The sequence below is a fragment of the Mustela putorius genome, unplaced genomic scaffold (assembly GCF_011764305.1).
Source record: "Mustela putorius furo isolate JIRA1106 unplaced genomic scaffold, ASM1176430v1.1 tig00003845_pilon_pilon_pilon, whole genome shotgun sequence".
Classification (NCBI taxonomy): Eukaryota; Metazoa; Chordata; class Mammalia; order Carnivora; family Mustelidae; genus Mustela; species Mustela putorius.
This window is the reverse complement of record NW_025421998.1, coordinates 90961501-90978369: the sequence shown is the minus strand read 5'-3', so window position 1 is coordinate 90978369 and position 16869 is coordinate 90961501. Positions and strand designations below refer to the sequence as shown.

Below are 16869 nucleotides of genomic sequence, written 5' to 3'. Positions count from 1 at the left end.
AATGAGGGGGTAGAAAAGATTTCCAGTGTTAAAGCGGTGGGGTGAGGTGGAGTGCTATGGCAGTTAGGAAGGAGTCAGGAGGAGGGTAGGGGAACTAAACTAATCTATCAACCAGTATAGAAATATTTCAGTATTTTAACAACTCATGGGATTTTTCTGGTACATACCAACTGAATAGCAGCCCTACTCATAAAAATTCTCATGAAAATTAAAATAATTGTTACATTTAAAGCATTTTTTAAAGTACCTGACACGTAGTACTCAAAAATATTATTAATTAGCTTCTTTCTGAGAACAATATAAGAATTGTGTCCTTGTTTTATTAAACTGCCTCAGTGGGAAAAGAAAGACAAAACTTAGACTAATTAGTGGGCCCATTATGCTTCTCTATATCTTATTATAGCTAAAAGACCATTATTCCTCTAGGATCTTTGTTTAGTTTTAACTTGAATTGATTTGGCATTATAAAGAGAAATGGAGGTGGCATTTTAGATAATGCTCATGTTTGTTCAAGGTATTTTTGTCGCTCTGAATTTCATTTGTCGATAGAACATTTTTTTCTTCAACATCGATCTATTTGCTGTATACCTACGACAGGGCCTGGCAAGATGTAGGCATCTAGTATTGACTGAATGGCTGGCTACATATTAAAGGGCCTTTTAAAGGGAAAATATAGGCTGTGGCCCGATGATACACATGTTAGTGTCAGGTAAAATGTGCTTTCTCAGGAAAGAACAAAGGAAAAAAAGGAATTATTTTATGTAAATATACAATAAAAATAAAACATAAAAAAAGTATATAAATACCAATAGGTCCAAGAAGGATGAGTTGTATATATAAGTTTATTTGTGCCATTGGGCCTAAAAACAACTTTCTCTCCTATGATATATCCGAAGAGCAGTGGTGATGGGGCTCCTTAACTCCCTTCCTGAGGAGCGATCGACTATTTGGGAGGAAGAGGAAGTTCTGTATTTCCTATGATCCAAGAGGAGAATAGACTTTGAGAATGGATGAAGTATCTAGAGCCCCAGGACAGTTTAGACACACCGTCATCGCACAGCCATCACGATGGGTCCACATCTCTTGCCTCCGTCATCTTTGTCCTTGAACTTTTCCTTCCCTTCACTTTGACTAGTGACAAATTCTCATCCAGTATGTCCTGAATGAGGATACCTGTTTCTTCCCGAGACCTTAATTTCTTTAAGTTCCTTCTAAAGTGGATGTTTGGTGCCTGGCCTATATAAGGCAATAAAATACATATTTGTTTTTAAAAATGGATATTGCTGCTTCATCTTCTCTCCCTCACCTTTTTACCTCCCCAAGGGGATTTCAGTGACTTCCCATGTCTGTAGAGTGTTCCGCTAGGAAGGAAGCAGAGTAATAATGGCGTTACCGGGTGGCCACGAGGAAGACGTGGAGGGAGGGCGTGATGAGCGGCTTCTACAGATCCAAAAGATCACTGGGCATGGGGGTGCCTTCAGTTTTCCAAGTGGATTCGTGTTTATGGTTAAATCACACATGCACATATTTGGTTTTGTGCTAATAGGGGCTGAGATTATGGTTTATGGAAATCAACATGCTTAAAACATTTGAAAAAAAGAATAGCAATAGGGTTGGCAAATTGAAACCTACTCATTTAATGTTGTTTTCCCACAGAACTTTGTGCGTCATCACTGGGTACACCGGCGTCGGCAGGAGGGAAAATGTAAGCAGTGTGGTAAGGTAAGGGGCCCCGGCACTCCCACGGCCATCTCAAGAGGCTCCCCGGGCCTTCGTAAGCTCCTGCGGTAGATGAGTCCTCTCACGCTGAATCCAGGGCTCAGTACATCTCCTCCTTTCTGAAAAGCCCTATGTCTCCAGGTCCCTTTCCTCAAGAGGTATTTCAGTTGTAGAACTCACTGCCAGAGGCAGGGGTCTTAAATCCAGGTATGAGCACGTTTTAAGAGAGATGGATATGCTATTACGGTGAATTTCATTGTGGATGGTTAAAAAAATAACACTTCTTATTTTGCTAAAAGCCCTTTCTGAGGACTCCTGGCCTGTCACACTTCTCACTCAGCAGCAGCAAGTCTGTGGGTTGTTGGGACACTCTACTTACACTGACGCGTTATTGTGGTTGAGCAGAACTCAGCAGAGAAAGGACAACACAGAAGCACGAAATGTGTTGCTCTCTTTGGACCCCATCCCATTCCTGGAAGGAGGTGGCCTCCTCATTTTGTGGCTGATTGTGTCTACTCTTTCTCTCTCTTAGTGTGACTGGTCAAAGGCCTCTTGGGGAGCAGGGCCACTGGGAAAAGGAAGGTGAGGGAAAGGGTGGATTCCTTGGGCCACATGCTATAAAACTCCGTCGATTCTACATGTGATTGACGCCAACAGATTTGGGTTGTGGCTTTTTTCATCATACAAAGATCTACTTTAGGAATATAAGGATCCCCTGAGAAGGTTAAACTGGTGGTGAATCACACTACAAGTTTTTTGGTTTTCTGGCTTTTTGTTTTTACTCAATAGTAAATGGGGCTCAGTAAAGGGAAGTTTTGGTTGGGTTAAGCAAGACTATTTGAAAGAATTTATTCCTCTTACGTTAATTCCTAATTTATTTATCGATATGACTTTTTTGGATCAAGCACTGGGATGAGCTGACCGACCAGCATAGCATTTTTGACAATAGAGGGTTGGAAATATTGGCTAGATGAGGTAGGAGTGTTGAGGGTGAGTGAGATTTGGAAAAAGTTTCATGAATTATGATGTTTTGACTGGTACTGGAAAGAAAATACCATACTGTAGCACCCGTTACCAAGTTTTTCTTTGGAAGGCTACCTATCTCTTCTTCAAGGATATGGCCTTCCATTATAACTGGTGTTATCTCCTCACTTCATGGTGACCTTTAGTTGGTTCCCTTCTGGCCTGTAAAGAAGACAGATGAAATAGGTTGAAAGGGGAAGAAGGTAAAAGGAAGATGAGGAGGAAGAAGAAGGGGGAGTACTGCATTCTACATGTGGAAGGAAGTAGCCCTCTGCTCTTATATGACCTTCCTTCATTGGGTCCATCTCCCCTACTCTTTCTGGTGTTGCCTTGGGGCTTGGGGACTTTCTCTTGCTTAGTAGATTGTAGACTATCTTCAGCTTTCCCATGAGAGAGAGAGAGAGAGAGAGTGTGTGTGTGTGTGTGTGTGATAGAAGAAACATGTATTTAGGCATAGCCAGCTCTGAGGTTAGAGATGGGAATGGTAGGAAGGATCTGGACAAACAAGCTCTTTGCCTTGCAAACATATCTTCACTGGACAGCCTAGTAGCTGGCACTCCCCCAGTAACTTCTAAGCCACAAGAAAGTTGGAGGAATTTTATTAAAAGAAAATCAATAAACATATTTTGTGACAGGTATCGCCTACTGTCACATTATGCTCCATTTTCTGGCTTTGTCTTCTGTTGGCATGGTCAACCAAATGGGGAAAACTGGACTCTGTTGCTGTGACCATGTCTCCTTTGGTTCCCCTGTTCTCAGGCAGCAATCTTGGAGTGCTCACAGCTCTCTACACATCATAACTATCAGCTGAGAAGTCAGTGATCCCAACTTTTCACACAATGTTCCCGTAATAATGTATTACTATATTCATCCCAATATGGCTGCTCACGGATTTGCAGAGACTCAAGCAGTTATGGGATGGGATGGTCTTAGCCCTGTTTCTCTTGCTGGACAGTAAATAATCCTTCTTTGGATCCTGGCTTATACTCTGGATTAAAGGAAAGCTAGTGGCTCTATTTCCATTTTATAGATTAAATGATCGCCAATTCATTTCAAACTTTGCTTCTATGCTTAATTTTCATCAGTAGGGTTGTACATTCTTACACATTCAGGGATTCTAAACCATCACACACCCTCCAACACACACTTATACACATGTCCCATATGCATTATTCATAATTTACCCATTGGAATGGGGTGAAAAATAATCACGTCACTCAGCAAAACTTTTTTTTCTGACTGGTGGTTAGAAAACTTATGAGGTTGTTAGGGATTGTTTATAGTTAAAGATGTTGTGGTTTTAATTCCTACTTTTAAAAGTCAGAATAAAGTAATTATTTGGATTAATTTTCTCTTGAGCCTTGAACGTGTGTTTGGCTGAGTGTGTGTGGCACATGATAGATATCAGATGAGAGAGCTCATGATTCAGTTGCTTAGTTTCTTTAACATTTGCTGACTACCACAGGCTGCCATGTTTATGAACATTATATAATTTCACTTTGATTTCATTCATTGTCTTGTATTACATAAGAGTTAGGGTTTAGGCAGAAAAGAGCTAACATACTCAAACTGAAATCATGTATTTGATGAGTGTTTAATAGAGAGAATATTTAAAATGTGTGAGTAGAGCGTGGAGAAACTCCAAGGGATAGTGAAGGGATAGTGAAGAAGTCAGCAAGAGCCATGGTCAAGGAAGTTGAGAGGCAACGTGGGGGTCTTGGGGCGTAGGAAAGAAATAAATGAAACAAGATGGGATTGGGAGGGAGATAAACCATAAGAGACTCTTAATCTCACAAAACAAACTGAGGGTTGCTGGGGGGGCGGGTAGGGAGAGGGTGGTTGGGTTATGGACATTGGGGAGGGAGTGTGCTATGGTGAGTGCTGTGAAGTGTGTAACCCTGGCGATTCACAGACCTGTGCCCCTGGGGCTAATAATACATTATATGTTAATTAAAAAAAAATTAAAAAAAAAAAAAGAGCCATGGTCAAGTCAACTCTGAAGAGGTGAGGACATGGAAGAATCCCTCCACAGGAGCTATAACTTTTAGTCACAAGACTTAGCCAGCCCAGGTGACCTACCAGCTGGGGGAATAAATACCCCAACCTCACTTACCTTCAGTACCTCCAGTGGCCAAATCTAGTAGAAACCAGAGCATGAGGGGCACTGTTGACATAACCCATGAAAGACAACTTTTTACAATGAGATGTGAAATAAAGAAAGATAGTGGATCTGGAGAGGCAGTGGGATTGATCTAGCAGATATTGTTTAATGTAAAGCCGTATTCAGCCAGTGATTAAAGGAAGGATGCATACTTACTCCACAAACCTGTCTCTTACTGATCTTCACCACATCTACACATTCATTCAATTAAAATTCACTCAACATTGAGTTATCCAGAGTACTTTAAAAAAAAAATCAATGTGCAAAGAAAAAATACATTCACGATTCTGGCTAATTTTACCTTTCATTATCGAAGGAACCAAGCCTTCAAGCCCAGCAGTATGGCAATTGTGAAAATATGCTTGTAAATCATAATTTGAGCCCTTATCTTTTATTTCTTCATTTAGAAACACATATAAAAGTTCTAAAAATAAATGTGCTAGCTAAACCTCCAAACACCAAATCTTGAAAGCAGTTTTTAATGCAACAGTGCATGGTTAAACTTTGGTCTACATTTTTGTACCTTCCAGTTCCCTAACCAAACACTGCATCATTTTGAATTATTTATCTGTAAGTTATATATACTATCATATAGAGTTTAAGTAAAAGCATAGCACTAATTAAATGGGAAACTATCAAAACTACCTTTTACTATAAAGAATATTATTAGCAACTAATTTAAAATGAACTTATGGTATGATATTTAAAATACATATGTTTAAAGGAAATATGTTCAATAGAAGTTTTTTATTGCAAAAAAGAATAAAATGCTTTAAAACATTCAATGAGGTATGGTTGAGATACTCTATGAATAGTGAAAGGGATTAGAGAAAAATAATGGGGGTAAAATAAAAATAATGACAAATACTGACTAGAGACTATGGGAGATGTTCCTTTACCACCATAAAACACCATTTTCTACTCATCTGGAAATGTGTGTCCCCTGGGGTCAGCTGTCAAGAGACCCTTGAAGGCAAGAAATGAAGTTCAAGAGTGAGGATCTCTGCACTGGTTAGGCAGGTTTGGTTATTTGTCTGTGTGTTTGCTCGAAATCTTCTGGCTTTAACTTCGAGAGGTTCAGTGAAGGGGTGTAGAGTGGGTAACACAACCAGGGTGAAGAAATCAAGCCTCTCCAATAAACCCCTGCCAACATAGCTGCCGGGAGCCTGGCTTTTCTTTCTGTCCTTGGCTGAGTATTAAGAAAGGAGACAAGGGCAATTAGTATTCTGCTCTCTGCTTCTATGCATTTGACTTTTTGATGCCTCATATAAGTAGTTTCCTATAGTATTTGTCTTTCTGAGTCTTGCTTAATTCACTCACCATAATGCCCTTCAGATTCATCCAAGGAAGGGGAAATGGAGAAAGAATAGTTAAAGGGTACAGAGTTTCAGTTGTACAGGTTGAACGAAACCTTGAGATCTGTACAAGCTAGTGCCTACAGTGAACAATCCTGTATTGTAGACTTAAAATGTTGCCGAGAGGGTAGATATTAAGAGTTCTTATCACAAAAACAACTACTAAGGAGGACAGGAGGAAACACCTGGAGGTGATGGACATGTTTATGGCATAGATTATGGTGATGGCTTCTTAAGTATATACTTATCTCCGAACTCATTGAGTTGTACACATTAAATATGTACAGCCTTTTGGATGTCAATCGTACCTCAATAAAGTGGTTTAAAAAAAAAGGAAAAAGAAAGGGTAAAAGAGCTGAGGGCTCAGAAGCTGTGCACTTCAGTCCCCAGGGGTTGAGTCACTCGGTTCTCACTCAAGTTCTGTAGAAACATTTTGCTATGGCGACTTCTCCCTGGTCTTTGGCTTGGTCAGTGTCCTTATAGTTACAGCTCATGTGGCGCTCTCATCCCTGTTGCTCTTTCTCCAGAAGTGCCTTCACTGGGAAGGCACTGGGCTGGTGCAGAGGGAGGAGTTGAACTGCAGTGAGGATGCCCTACTGGGTAATCTGGGTGCCAGATAGATTCTTCTAGCCGGCCTTGTCAGATAATAACTAGACCTGCACCTAACGATCAGGAGCAATTACTCCTGCCAAGATGATGACTCCTTCCTGTGCTTGCTACTCTTGACACAAAGATCCCAAAGTAACTGGCCGCAGTGGTAGTTTAAGGTTCAAGGGCCTCCTGTGATGTCCCATGGTAGAGATGTTCCCCAGCTGGGATTCAGACCCTGAGGGCCCAGGGTTCTGGGGATGGGCACCACAAATTCCCCAAGTGGCCCAATGGGAGGGACGGTAGACAGGACTGCTCCTATTCCAACTCCTTGGGTTCTGCATCCATGTATTTTACGCCGGAAACGACGGCATCATGAAATGATTATGGATTTAGTGAGCGTGCTGAGCCTAGAGCATGGTTCTCACAGGGTATCCTCTGAAAGCTAGATTCCATTAACACCTTCAAAAGCCATTCTGTCTCTCTGTTAGGCCTGCAACTCCTGGGTGGTGTGGGATGCCATAGGACCAGCATATTTCATGGCTGAAAGCTCACTTCTGCACCTTCATTGCTGTCAAATAGCTTCCTCCGGCTGACACAGTGTTATGCAGGATCCTGTGTTGGTAACAGATTTTGTAAGCCTTTGCAGAGTGGTGCTGACCAAAACCCAGCCGCAGGCAAAGGTAAACCCATGCCCTGAATGTGTGTTGATTTCAGTGAAGATCAGTTGCCGTCCCTTTCCACAGTGGAAAGGATTCAGTGTGATCAGTTTACCATCAATAGCTGGTTCTTCCCTTTGAAGGATGGTGCCATACTCAGTGCTCAGCCTTGGGAAGGGGCCGGCAGGTTAGACGTTCATCAGGGGCAGGAGTTAGTTTCGTTCTGGGGGGTGAGATCTCTTGCTTTTGGACCCAAACAATGTTCACCATTGCTGTCCTGGCCACGCCCCGGAGCCTGCTGCGCCATGGATGGCTCATGAGACTGTGGAGTCCTTGTTACTGCGCCCAAGTGTTTAGTTCTTATAGAGCGAGTGCTCCCTGGTGGACTTTAATATGGAATACCATGATCTCCTCTCCTTGTGCTTACTCTCACCTTATACTCCTTGTCTCTTACTCTCACTTTCAAACCTTAGAAGCTTCACTGATTTTTCTGTTTTTTCGTAGTGCTTATCTCCCCACCTTTTGTCTTAAGACCTTCGACTCTCATGTGTGCATCCACGTACCTCTTCCCCACACCTCCCTGTTTCCTTGCCTTTCATCAACTAGCCAAGCCATTCACCATTGCCCGTAAGTCCTTTTATACTCATGGGTCAGGCTACCTTCCTATCCTTTCACACAAAGTGGATGAGCAGCTGCCCTACCTGAAGTGATGTTCTTTGGGAGGATTTCTTCCTATTTACAATTCTCTGGGCCATTCCCAAGTAGGCTTTAGTGAAGCCGTAGTCTGCCTTTGACCTGGACTCACAGGCCAACTTGACCCATCTGGAAACCAGTCTCAGCTTTTTCCTCCCCTGTGAGATGGTCATTAGGGACCTCTATATCTTCATCTTCATCGGTGTGAGTCAAATAAGAGGCCTGGTACTACGTGTAAGAGTGGATGATACGGGGAGTCTGACCCCCTCAGACATCTTTCTTGTGGTTTTTGGAATTGCTCATGCCAAATCCCAGATGGTCCCCATTGAATATAATGATGGATTGCAGCTGGGCCCACCCAACTTTATGGCTTTGTGATCTGACAGAATCCAGGTCATGACCTCCTGGTGATCTGTACTCAGGTAATTCTTCCAGCAGAGCACAGTAGCCTAGGAGTTGTTTGTTGAAAGATATGTGGTTCTCTCCTGCAGATGACACAACCCTGCTTCAGAATCCAATCTGTGTTGTGGTTCTCCCATTGGGGCTTGCCATTAACCCCACGGGGCATCTTTCCTCCTTCCCCAGTACCTCTAGTAGCATGGGGTTGTCTTGGTTGTATGACCCAAGTGATAGCGGGTACTTTTCTTTGTAGACTGGCCGTGGCTGCAGAGATGTTTTTGCACTGGGCCTCACTCTAAGTTGGAAGAATTTAATGTCATCCAATACATGGATCAGGACAGTATTCCTCAGTGCAGAGTATGCTGCCTCCAGAGCCCTAAGAGGCCTAGACGGTGCTGTGCTTCATTGCTAGTCGTCAAACTGTGGAATTCAATGATCTTTCCTCTAGATTGGACAGGATATTCTTGCATGCCCTTGACCACTGCTCTTTAGAAGCTTCACTGATGTGTGGGACCTCTGTGTTTTCATAGTGCTTATCTCCCCACCTTCTATCTTATTAAGACTGTCCACATTCTTACCATTTCTTGCCATCCACTTAGACACGATGTCATTGATAGAGTAAACCTAGTGGTGTTCTGCAGAATGTTTGTATGGTTCAGGTCTCTTTGCATTACACTGGGATGCATTTCAGATGAGTCAAAAGCCCTGTTAACTCCACCAAATGATTGTACACAGTTGTTGATTCCCTTTTCAGAAAGGGATGGAAAATAATTCATTTGCCAAATCAGTGACCCCATGTCATACACTCATGGTCAGAAGATCCCTGCATTTAGATACACCGGGTTGAATTTGTGGTAATCCGGCGTTATTCTCCAGTATAATATCTGTTTTTTTGTTTGTTTGTTTTAAGATTTTATTTATTTATTTGACAGACAGAGATCACAAGGAGGCAGAGAGGCAGGCAGAGAGAGAGGGGGAAGCAGGCTCCCTGCTGAGCAAAGAGCCCAATGTGGGGCTCACTCCCAGGACCCTGAGACCATGACCTGAGCTGAAGGGAGAGGCTTTAACCCACTGAGCCACTCAGGTGCCCCAATATCTGGTTTTGTAGGAGCTCAGCTTGTGAATTAAATGGGAATATTTTGGGGACCATGGTCATGGCTTCTTGCAGTCTCTAAGGATGGCAGGTAAAGAGGTAATAATTAAAAAAGAAACAAACAATACCATTGTCATAACTTAAAAATTAATCAGTTAATATCACCTGGTACCCATTACTTTTGAGAATGTGACATTGGTTTTGATTTAGATATGACTAGGAGGGTGGTTTACAGTTTCGCCTGGGCTTCCTCCCTATGCCAGCTCTTGCACAACAGGCCAAGGAACCAATAATTGGAGTTCTGCCAAATATACCAGATATGTCCACTCCAATTACACAGTTAGGGATTAGGGAAATTAATCCTTGTGGATTTGTGGAACCAGTAGACACTTTGTGAACCAGTCCTGGTCCAGGACTTTATTTTTTTAACTGGACCTCATACATCTCTACTCTAACAGGGCCACCAAGATATTGCTTCATACCCAGCCAGGTCCTTGGGTATGCATTTCAACTTGGGCTCTTGTCCCAGGGTCTTTAGAGTATGGGGACATTTTCTGCCTCCCCAGTGTACAACTACTCAAGCAAATGTCTGTAGATCCTTCTAGTTAGAAGCTGGGGAAATGTTGCTATAGACCCTTGCTATGATCTTGTAGGATTTTTCTGTGGACTTGCTCTTTCTAATCAGTGAGTTTTATCTTTGAAAACTGGCCTAAGTCCAGAAATGAGGCAAAAGATTATGATTCTCTACGGGAGCATTTGTCCTCATATCTCTTAATCCTCCCTTCTTGATTTCTTTTCATGGTATGGATTGAGCAATACCCATTTTATCTGAAAATCCATCTTGCTGGGGAGGGAATGCTGTATTAACCATCTGATAGGTCTCCGTAGGTCCAGCCCCATTGGCTGCAACTTCAGTCTTGCAGTAATTGTACCCACCTTGCTTCAGTGGTTACGTGGCACCATATGGTCCCCATTATTTTGGGATTCCGTAATCCCAGTTGGTGTCAGAATGCTCACTCCATAAGCCATTTCATACCATCAGACCTATCCTACAGAGGAGAACTTCTCAACAGTGATGGTGTCCTTCTTACCAGTTTTTCATTGCTTTTTTAAGGGGAGTATCCTTTGCATCCTCTTGCAGAACAGAGTCAGCTGATGGATTTTCCTAATTTGTACCTAATACAGCAACTCCATCATGTCTATTTCTGTGAGACTTTCATCACTTCTCCTATCATAGCAATTCAAGAATTTCTACTTTACTTAACATGAAGCTTCTTTATTCAAGTTTTCAGAATGCCATTGAGTGTTAGCATCATCTTCTGGGCTTCCTGATAATATGCTAAATGCCCTACTATAGAGGACTGCTCCCACACTGAGAGACTCCTTTATCCAACTTGAAGTCCTGCCCCTTTTTATTCTGAACCCTCAGGATGCAGTCCCATGTATGCTTTCCCATTCCAGCTGGTACATCCTGGTTATGTCCTGCAGCCGATCTTTTGAGGTGTGATCTGTTCATTCTTGGTGCCTGTATACCAAGGCACATGGCTCTGGCTGCACATGTGCAGTTGATGTGACAGGTCATTAGGTCATTTGAAATGCTATCAGGAAGGGTAATGTAACATTAGATGGTGTTTGAAACTTGAACCAAAAAACAGTCCTCATTAAGTTGAGTAGAAATGCCAGAATTGCTGTGGTAGAGGAAGAGATGATCAAAATCTCATGGAAATAGTGGCTATTAGGTATAGCTGGAAAATCCACCGGTTGACTATTAAACCCTTAGAATGAAGTCAAAATTATTTCTAGACAGCAGAATCCTTTCTTTCTCTAAAAGGATACATTATTTGGTGCTTTTACTTTGACATAAATTCATGAAACCAGGAGGGGCGAAATCTGAGTAATTTTGGCAAATTTTGTCTCTTTCTCAGCTGTCTGGGGGCTGTTATAGCAAAATAGCCCAAGTTTGCACAGAAAGAAAGTGTAGTTAGTTCTGCCAGCAGAAGAGTGTTTTCCTCAATTAGTTAAGAGCAAAAGTACAGCCAGTTACCTCCTGGAATGTCATACTGTCAACAAGATTATAGATCATATGGCTTCTCTGAAAAGCTGCAATGATTTGCATTTGGTAACTGTAGTAACATCAATCCTATCTTTGGGAGAAGTTGTTTTTAAACAAAACAACCTGCTTGGTGAATATCATCAGTGTTATAATTTTATTGGTAAGTATCATAGGACAATGAGATGAAATTAATTTTCATGGATGATCATTATTATATTGTAGCTGGTTGTCTCATTAGGAAAATACTTTCATAGAAGGAACTTCCCAGGTGTTCTAGGACAAAAAAACAGACCCAACAGTAAGTTTCATATGCAGTTTGGGCCATGTTGTGTATAACAGCAAGTATCTGTATAAAACATTTTTGTCCTCAAATCCGGGTAGTCATAAAAATATAAAATATAAATATCACAGTTAAAAGTAGTTAACATGTAGATTAAAATGTAAATCAGTAGCCATTGTTATAGGCCTAATCCTAATTATTCCTTAATAGGCAAGGTCCTGGGTTGCAAGCCATCTGCTTCGATGAAGTCATCTGTCTCTGAAAGGACTAAGTTCTGGAAATCATATCTTAGACTCTCCATATAGTCTGACAAGTTCATGGTAGCCATGTTAACTTTACTAAGATGACGGTGCCCCAAATTTTGCTTCCTCAATATATGATCTGTAGTTTATAGCAGGAGCCTTCAGATAAATTAATGGGAAAAGCAGAAATGATGAGGATAATAAGACTGACGAGCTCTGATTAATGCATTGTAATTAGCAGCAGCATTAGAATGGAAGGACGCAGAATGTTTTATTGAAAAATAATAAAGTGTCAATCTGTGTGTGTAAGTCAGCAATTATCCTGGAGCAAGAGCATATTATGGGCAATAAAGGCATCGATAAATTTTCAGAGCCTTTAATTAATGCTATAAAGTGTATTGTAATTAAACCCAAGAGGCAAGAATTTAAGACTTTTTGAAGATCATTTTAATAAAGCCACCATAGATTCATAATTTATAGCACTGTCAGAAATTATAAAAACATTGCTTCCTACAATTCTGTTTATAAAGACATCATTTATTATCATTCATTTTAGATGACCACATAGATTTACGTTTTGGAAAATCTTGAGTATTCATACAAATTTTAGCTTAAGACTAGCAAAACAAGTATAGGAAATTTAGGAAGTTCAGGTAAATTGGATTCTCTATGAGTAAATAAACTCTAATGTTGCATAAACTAGAATATTAATTCTGCCATTTTGGGGGTATTTTTTTTATTCCTATTAAAGTACAGTCAGCACAATGTTGTGTTAGTTTCAGGTGCACAACATAGTGATCTGACATAGTGATCGTGTTACGATCAAAAGTATAGCTTCCGTCTGTTACCATACAATGCTACAAGAAATCATTGGCTGTATTCCCTGTGCTGTACTTTCCATTTCTGTCTTATTTATCCCCTAACCAGAAGCCTGTACCTCCCATTCCCTTTTACCTGTTTTGCCCATCCACGCACACCCCTGTCCTTTGGCAACCATCGGTTCTCTGTATTTATGGGTCTGTTTCTGTTTTTTGTTTGTTCATTTGTTTTGTTTTTTAGATGCCCCAGAAAGCGAGATGATATAATATTTTTCATTCTCTGACTTAAGCATAATACTCTCTAGGTTCCTCCATGTTATCTCTATGACAATTTATTTTTTATGGCTGAGTTCCTTTTTTTCTGACAGTGTGTGTGTGTGTGTGTGTGTGTGTGTGTGCACGCGCGTGAGCGCGCACGCACATACATCTTCTTTATCCATACATCTGTGGACACTTAGATTGCTTCCATATCTAGGCTCTTCTAAAGCTGCACTAGCCTAAAGGGTGCATATATCGATGCTACTAAATTTTCCCTGTGAGAAGACCAAGGAAAAAGGCATATTATAAAAATAGCCTAATATCTACTGATTAACATTGTCAGGCAGGGTACACATATCATGGAAGACTGGACTAATAGTTTGTCAAGGGGAAATGTCAACAGCTTGTACGTACTAGGAAAGGGATTGGCTTATGGTGGTTTTGTTAATTGAAGAGTAGAGGTTGTACTCTGGATAGGGCAGAATTCGTCCACGAGTCTCTGGGTAGTTGGTCAAAACAATTGTCACTTTTTATTTGTTGGGGGAGAAGGTTTTGGATTGGTTAGATTAGATTGGTGTAGGTCTGTGCCTGGGTCACTCAACAGTCAAACAAATACCCCCCCCCCTTTTTTTTAAGATTTTATTTACTTATTTGTCAGACAAGTAGGCAGAGAGGCAGGCAGAGACAGAGGAGGAAGCAGGCTCCCCGCTGAGCAGAGAGTCCGATGTGGGGCTTGATCCCAGGATCCTGGGACCACGACCTGAGCCAAAGGCAGAGGCTTTAACCCACTGAGCCACCCAGGCGCCCCACAAGTACCCTTTTTATAGGCTAAAAAGATGTTTTCAGTTAGGTGGCTGTGGGTCTACTCTGGAGTCACTCAAAGGTCTTAGCTATGTATCAGCTTCAGCTGGTGGTGCTCAAATGTCACAGTTGTTTGTGAGCCTAAGCTGGTTAAAAGCATTTGCACTGAAACAACACAACCGGTTTGAGATCTTTAGTGAGGTTCTGCCCGGATTGGAAACATTCCCTTTTTCAGTGTATTAAGTAGCTGTGGTATTTATATTCCATTGGGTAAGCTTATAAGAGTTTTATTTTAGAATTTCATCTCATTTTTCTAGAAATAATGAACCTGCATCTGATGCACATTTTAGATATCAAATATACAATGTGTAAAAATATACATATTTTTCAAAAAATTATAGAAAGTACTTGAGCAAAGATACTTCAAGTTCTCTGTTTGGAGATAAATATTGGCTTAGTCTTATGATTCCCTTGGGTTTGCCTTTTGCAATAGTTTGTGAACCTTGGGCATGGGAGCAGATATGCAGAGATTTATTTTGTTTTTATTGTTTAAAATTTTGGAGGCAAGAGCAGCATCAGCAATTCTGTTGGATAAAATGAAGTCAAACAGAGAATCAGGCAGAGGTCAGGAGATTTCCTTATCCAAACCTCAGTTAAGTACACAAACAGTAAAATCATTTGTTTGTTTCAAGTAAAGCCTTTTTTTTTTTCCCCCTAGAACTGAGGGCCATTTTTGTATATGCCCTAGATTACAGGAGAGAAAGATACAGCAGAGCTGCTCAGAATAAATGTTGTTTAAACTTTAGTCCAAGGACTCAATTTCATTAAAAAACTCAACCAAAAAAAAAAAAATGACCTTATCTCTCAGGGTTCATGGCATTTATATTTATAATTCTCAAGTCAGATCCAAAGCATCTGACCTCACATCCCTATTTTGCTCTTTGATAGTGATGAGCAAAATAGACCTTAAAAATCAGAGTCAGCTGAAATTCAGTAAGGGCATCTGTCAGTACCATAATATTAGATTTGGGCCAGCATTTAAAAATGGGTAATTAGGAATCTGGCTCTTTTTGCTGTGCTGAGATCCCGGCCAAAATCTCTCCATTGCAGGTGGTCTGTGGGAACCGGGTTCATGAAGATTTTGATGTGGTTCTATTTATGTCTCTATGTTAGACAATAACCCCCAAGCCATGGCTGCTGTGATTCTGCCAGGATAGCCTCCAAAACAAAGCATGGACCTCATTTCCAAGGGACCCACCACAATTCAGTATTAGCACAGTGCCCAGAGCCCTAGTTGTGGATGGCCTCGTTGTTTGTGTCTGCTATCAGTGTGGCCGTCGGGACAACAGGGGACTCACTGACTGTTTCTCCCTGAAGCCAGAAGGCCAATATTCAGTAGAGAGATGGGGCTAATCCACTTTGTACCATCAAATAGAGTATCTCCAGTTTTCTTCGTCGCCGGAGGGCATTACTGGCAGGTGGTGGAACAGGTTCCTAGGTTTGTGTTGTTAGCTCTTAGCAATAAAAGTATTCCTTCATTTCTATTTACTAGGTAAAGATCTCTGCAATACGCTGCCTCATTTGATATTTAAAACTGTTTTGTGGTATAGGAGAAGTTTGTAGTTTTAGTCTCATTTTCAGGTGAAGGGAGACATTGGAAGGGTTAAGTGATGTGCCTCAGATCACCAGGCCAATAATTAGAAGATCCAAGAACTCTTCCCAGTTTGGGGATCTCTTCATCAGCTTCTGTTTGATCTGCAGTCACCTGCTATAGAAACTGCTAGGACAGGGGCTGTGTGATGGCATCCAGGACTCTGTTCACCAGTACCAGACCCAGCAACAGTCAGACTTCTAGTTGTAGCTACTGCTGTGACGTCACCAATTCTGCCATACTGATTGTTAGCCGTGCAGCACGTCAACGTCACAGACATCAGATGCTATGTGTGAAAGAGTGGTAGGCATTCTAGATGATGGCTTGAGGATAACAGGGAAAAAAATGGGCAAAAACATGGAAATGAATGGAGCATGTTGGAAATATAATTAAATCCATCCTACTAAACATAAGAATTTACAATAGTGAGGGGATGAGAGACTGATGTCCAAAAGTTGGGGAGGTTATGGATGGGTCTGAATGCCAGTAGGAATAGTTGATTCTCTAATCTTGAAAGTAGTTCTTTGGGTGTTTTGAGATAGACAGTGATATGTAAGCCGTGGCATTTTCCCTGGTGGCTGTGCCCAGGAGAGAATGAAGAACACAGGGGAAAACAGACTGTCCAGGAGAAAGAAGTTAGTCAATGGAGCAAACGTCCCGATGCAAAGTGACCCATCAGTGGAGCTTGATGGCTGCTGGCTGGGAGGAGGGGGCGGGGGGGGGCGGGCTGGGAGGAGGGGGCGGGGGAGACCTTGTCCCGCCGCCAGAGCTGGCCTGGGGGTTCCTGCGCAGACACTGCCCCTGCTTCAGTTTACTTGCTCTTGGCTACAGCTTCCTTCCTCACACAGCCACAAATTGTTCTGTGGCTCTAAAAAGCAGCTTTATTCATCTCTCTTTCACCCAGGCTGTCAAGAGTGGCCCGAGAGATGATGGCAAGCTTGGCAGACACCTCCCATGTGAATTCATTCCTTCATACTCGGTGCTGTCTTATACCACATTGACTCCTATTGAATCTGATTGTACCGCCTTGAATTGAAAGGACCTGCCTTTGGCCCTCTGACTTTGTGTCCTCTGTG

At 41.7% G+C, this 16869-nt stretch overlaps 1 protein-coding gene across 5 annotated transcripts in view; it reads left to right on the top strand.

The window, feature by feature from the left end:
- The window catches only part of DGKI (diacylglycerol kinase iota), a 442305-nt gene that overhangs the window by 194239 nt on the left and 231197 nt on the right, over positions 1–16869 (top strand). For all 5 annotated transcript variants that reach the window (XM_045063016.1, XM_045063015.1, XM_045063018.1 and 2 more), the window contains exon 6: positions 1657–1722. In XM_045063016.1, coding sequence (XP_044918951.1) covers positions 1657–1722 — 66 coding nt within the window. The remainder of the gene's footprint in view (positions 1–1656; positions 1723–16869) is intronic.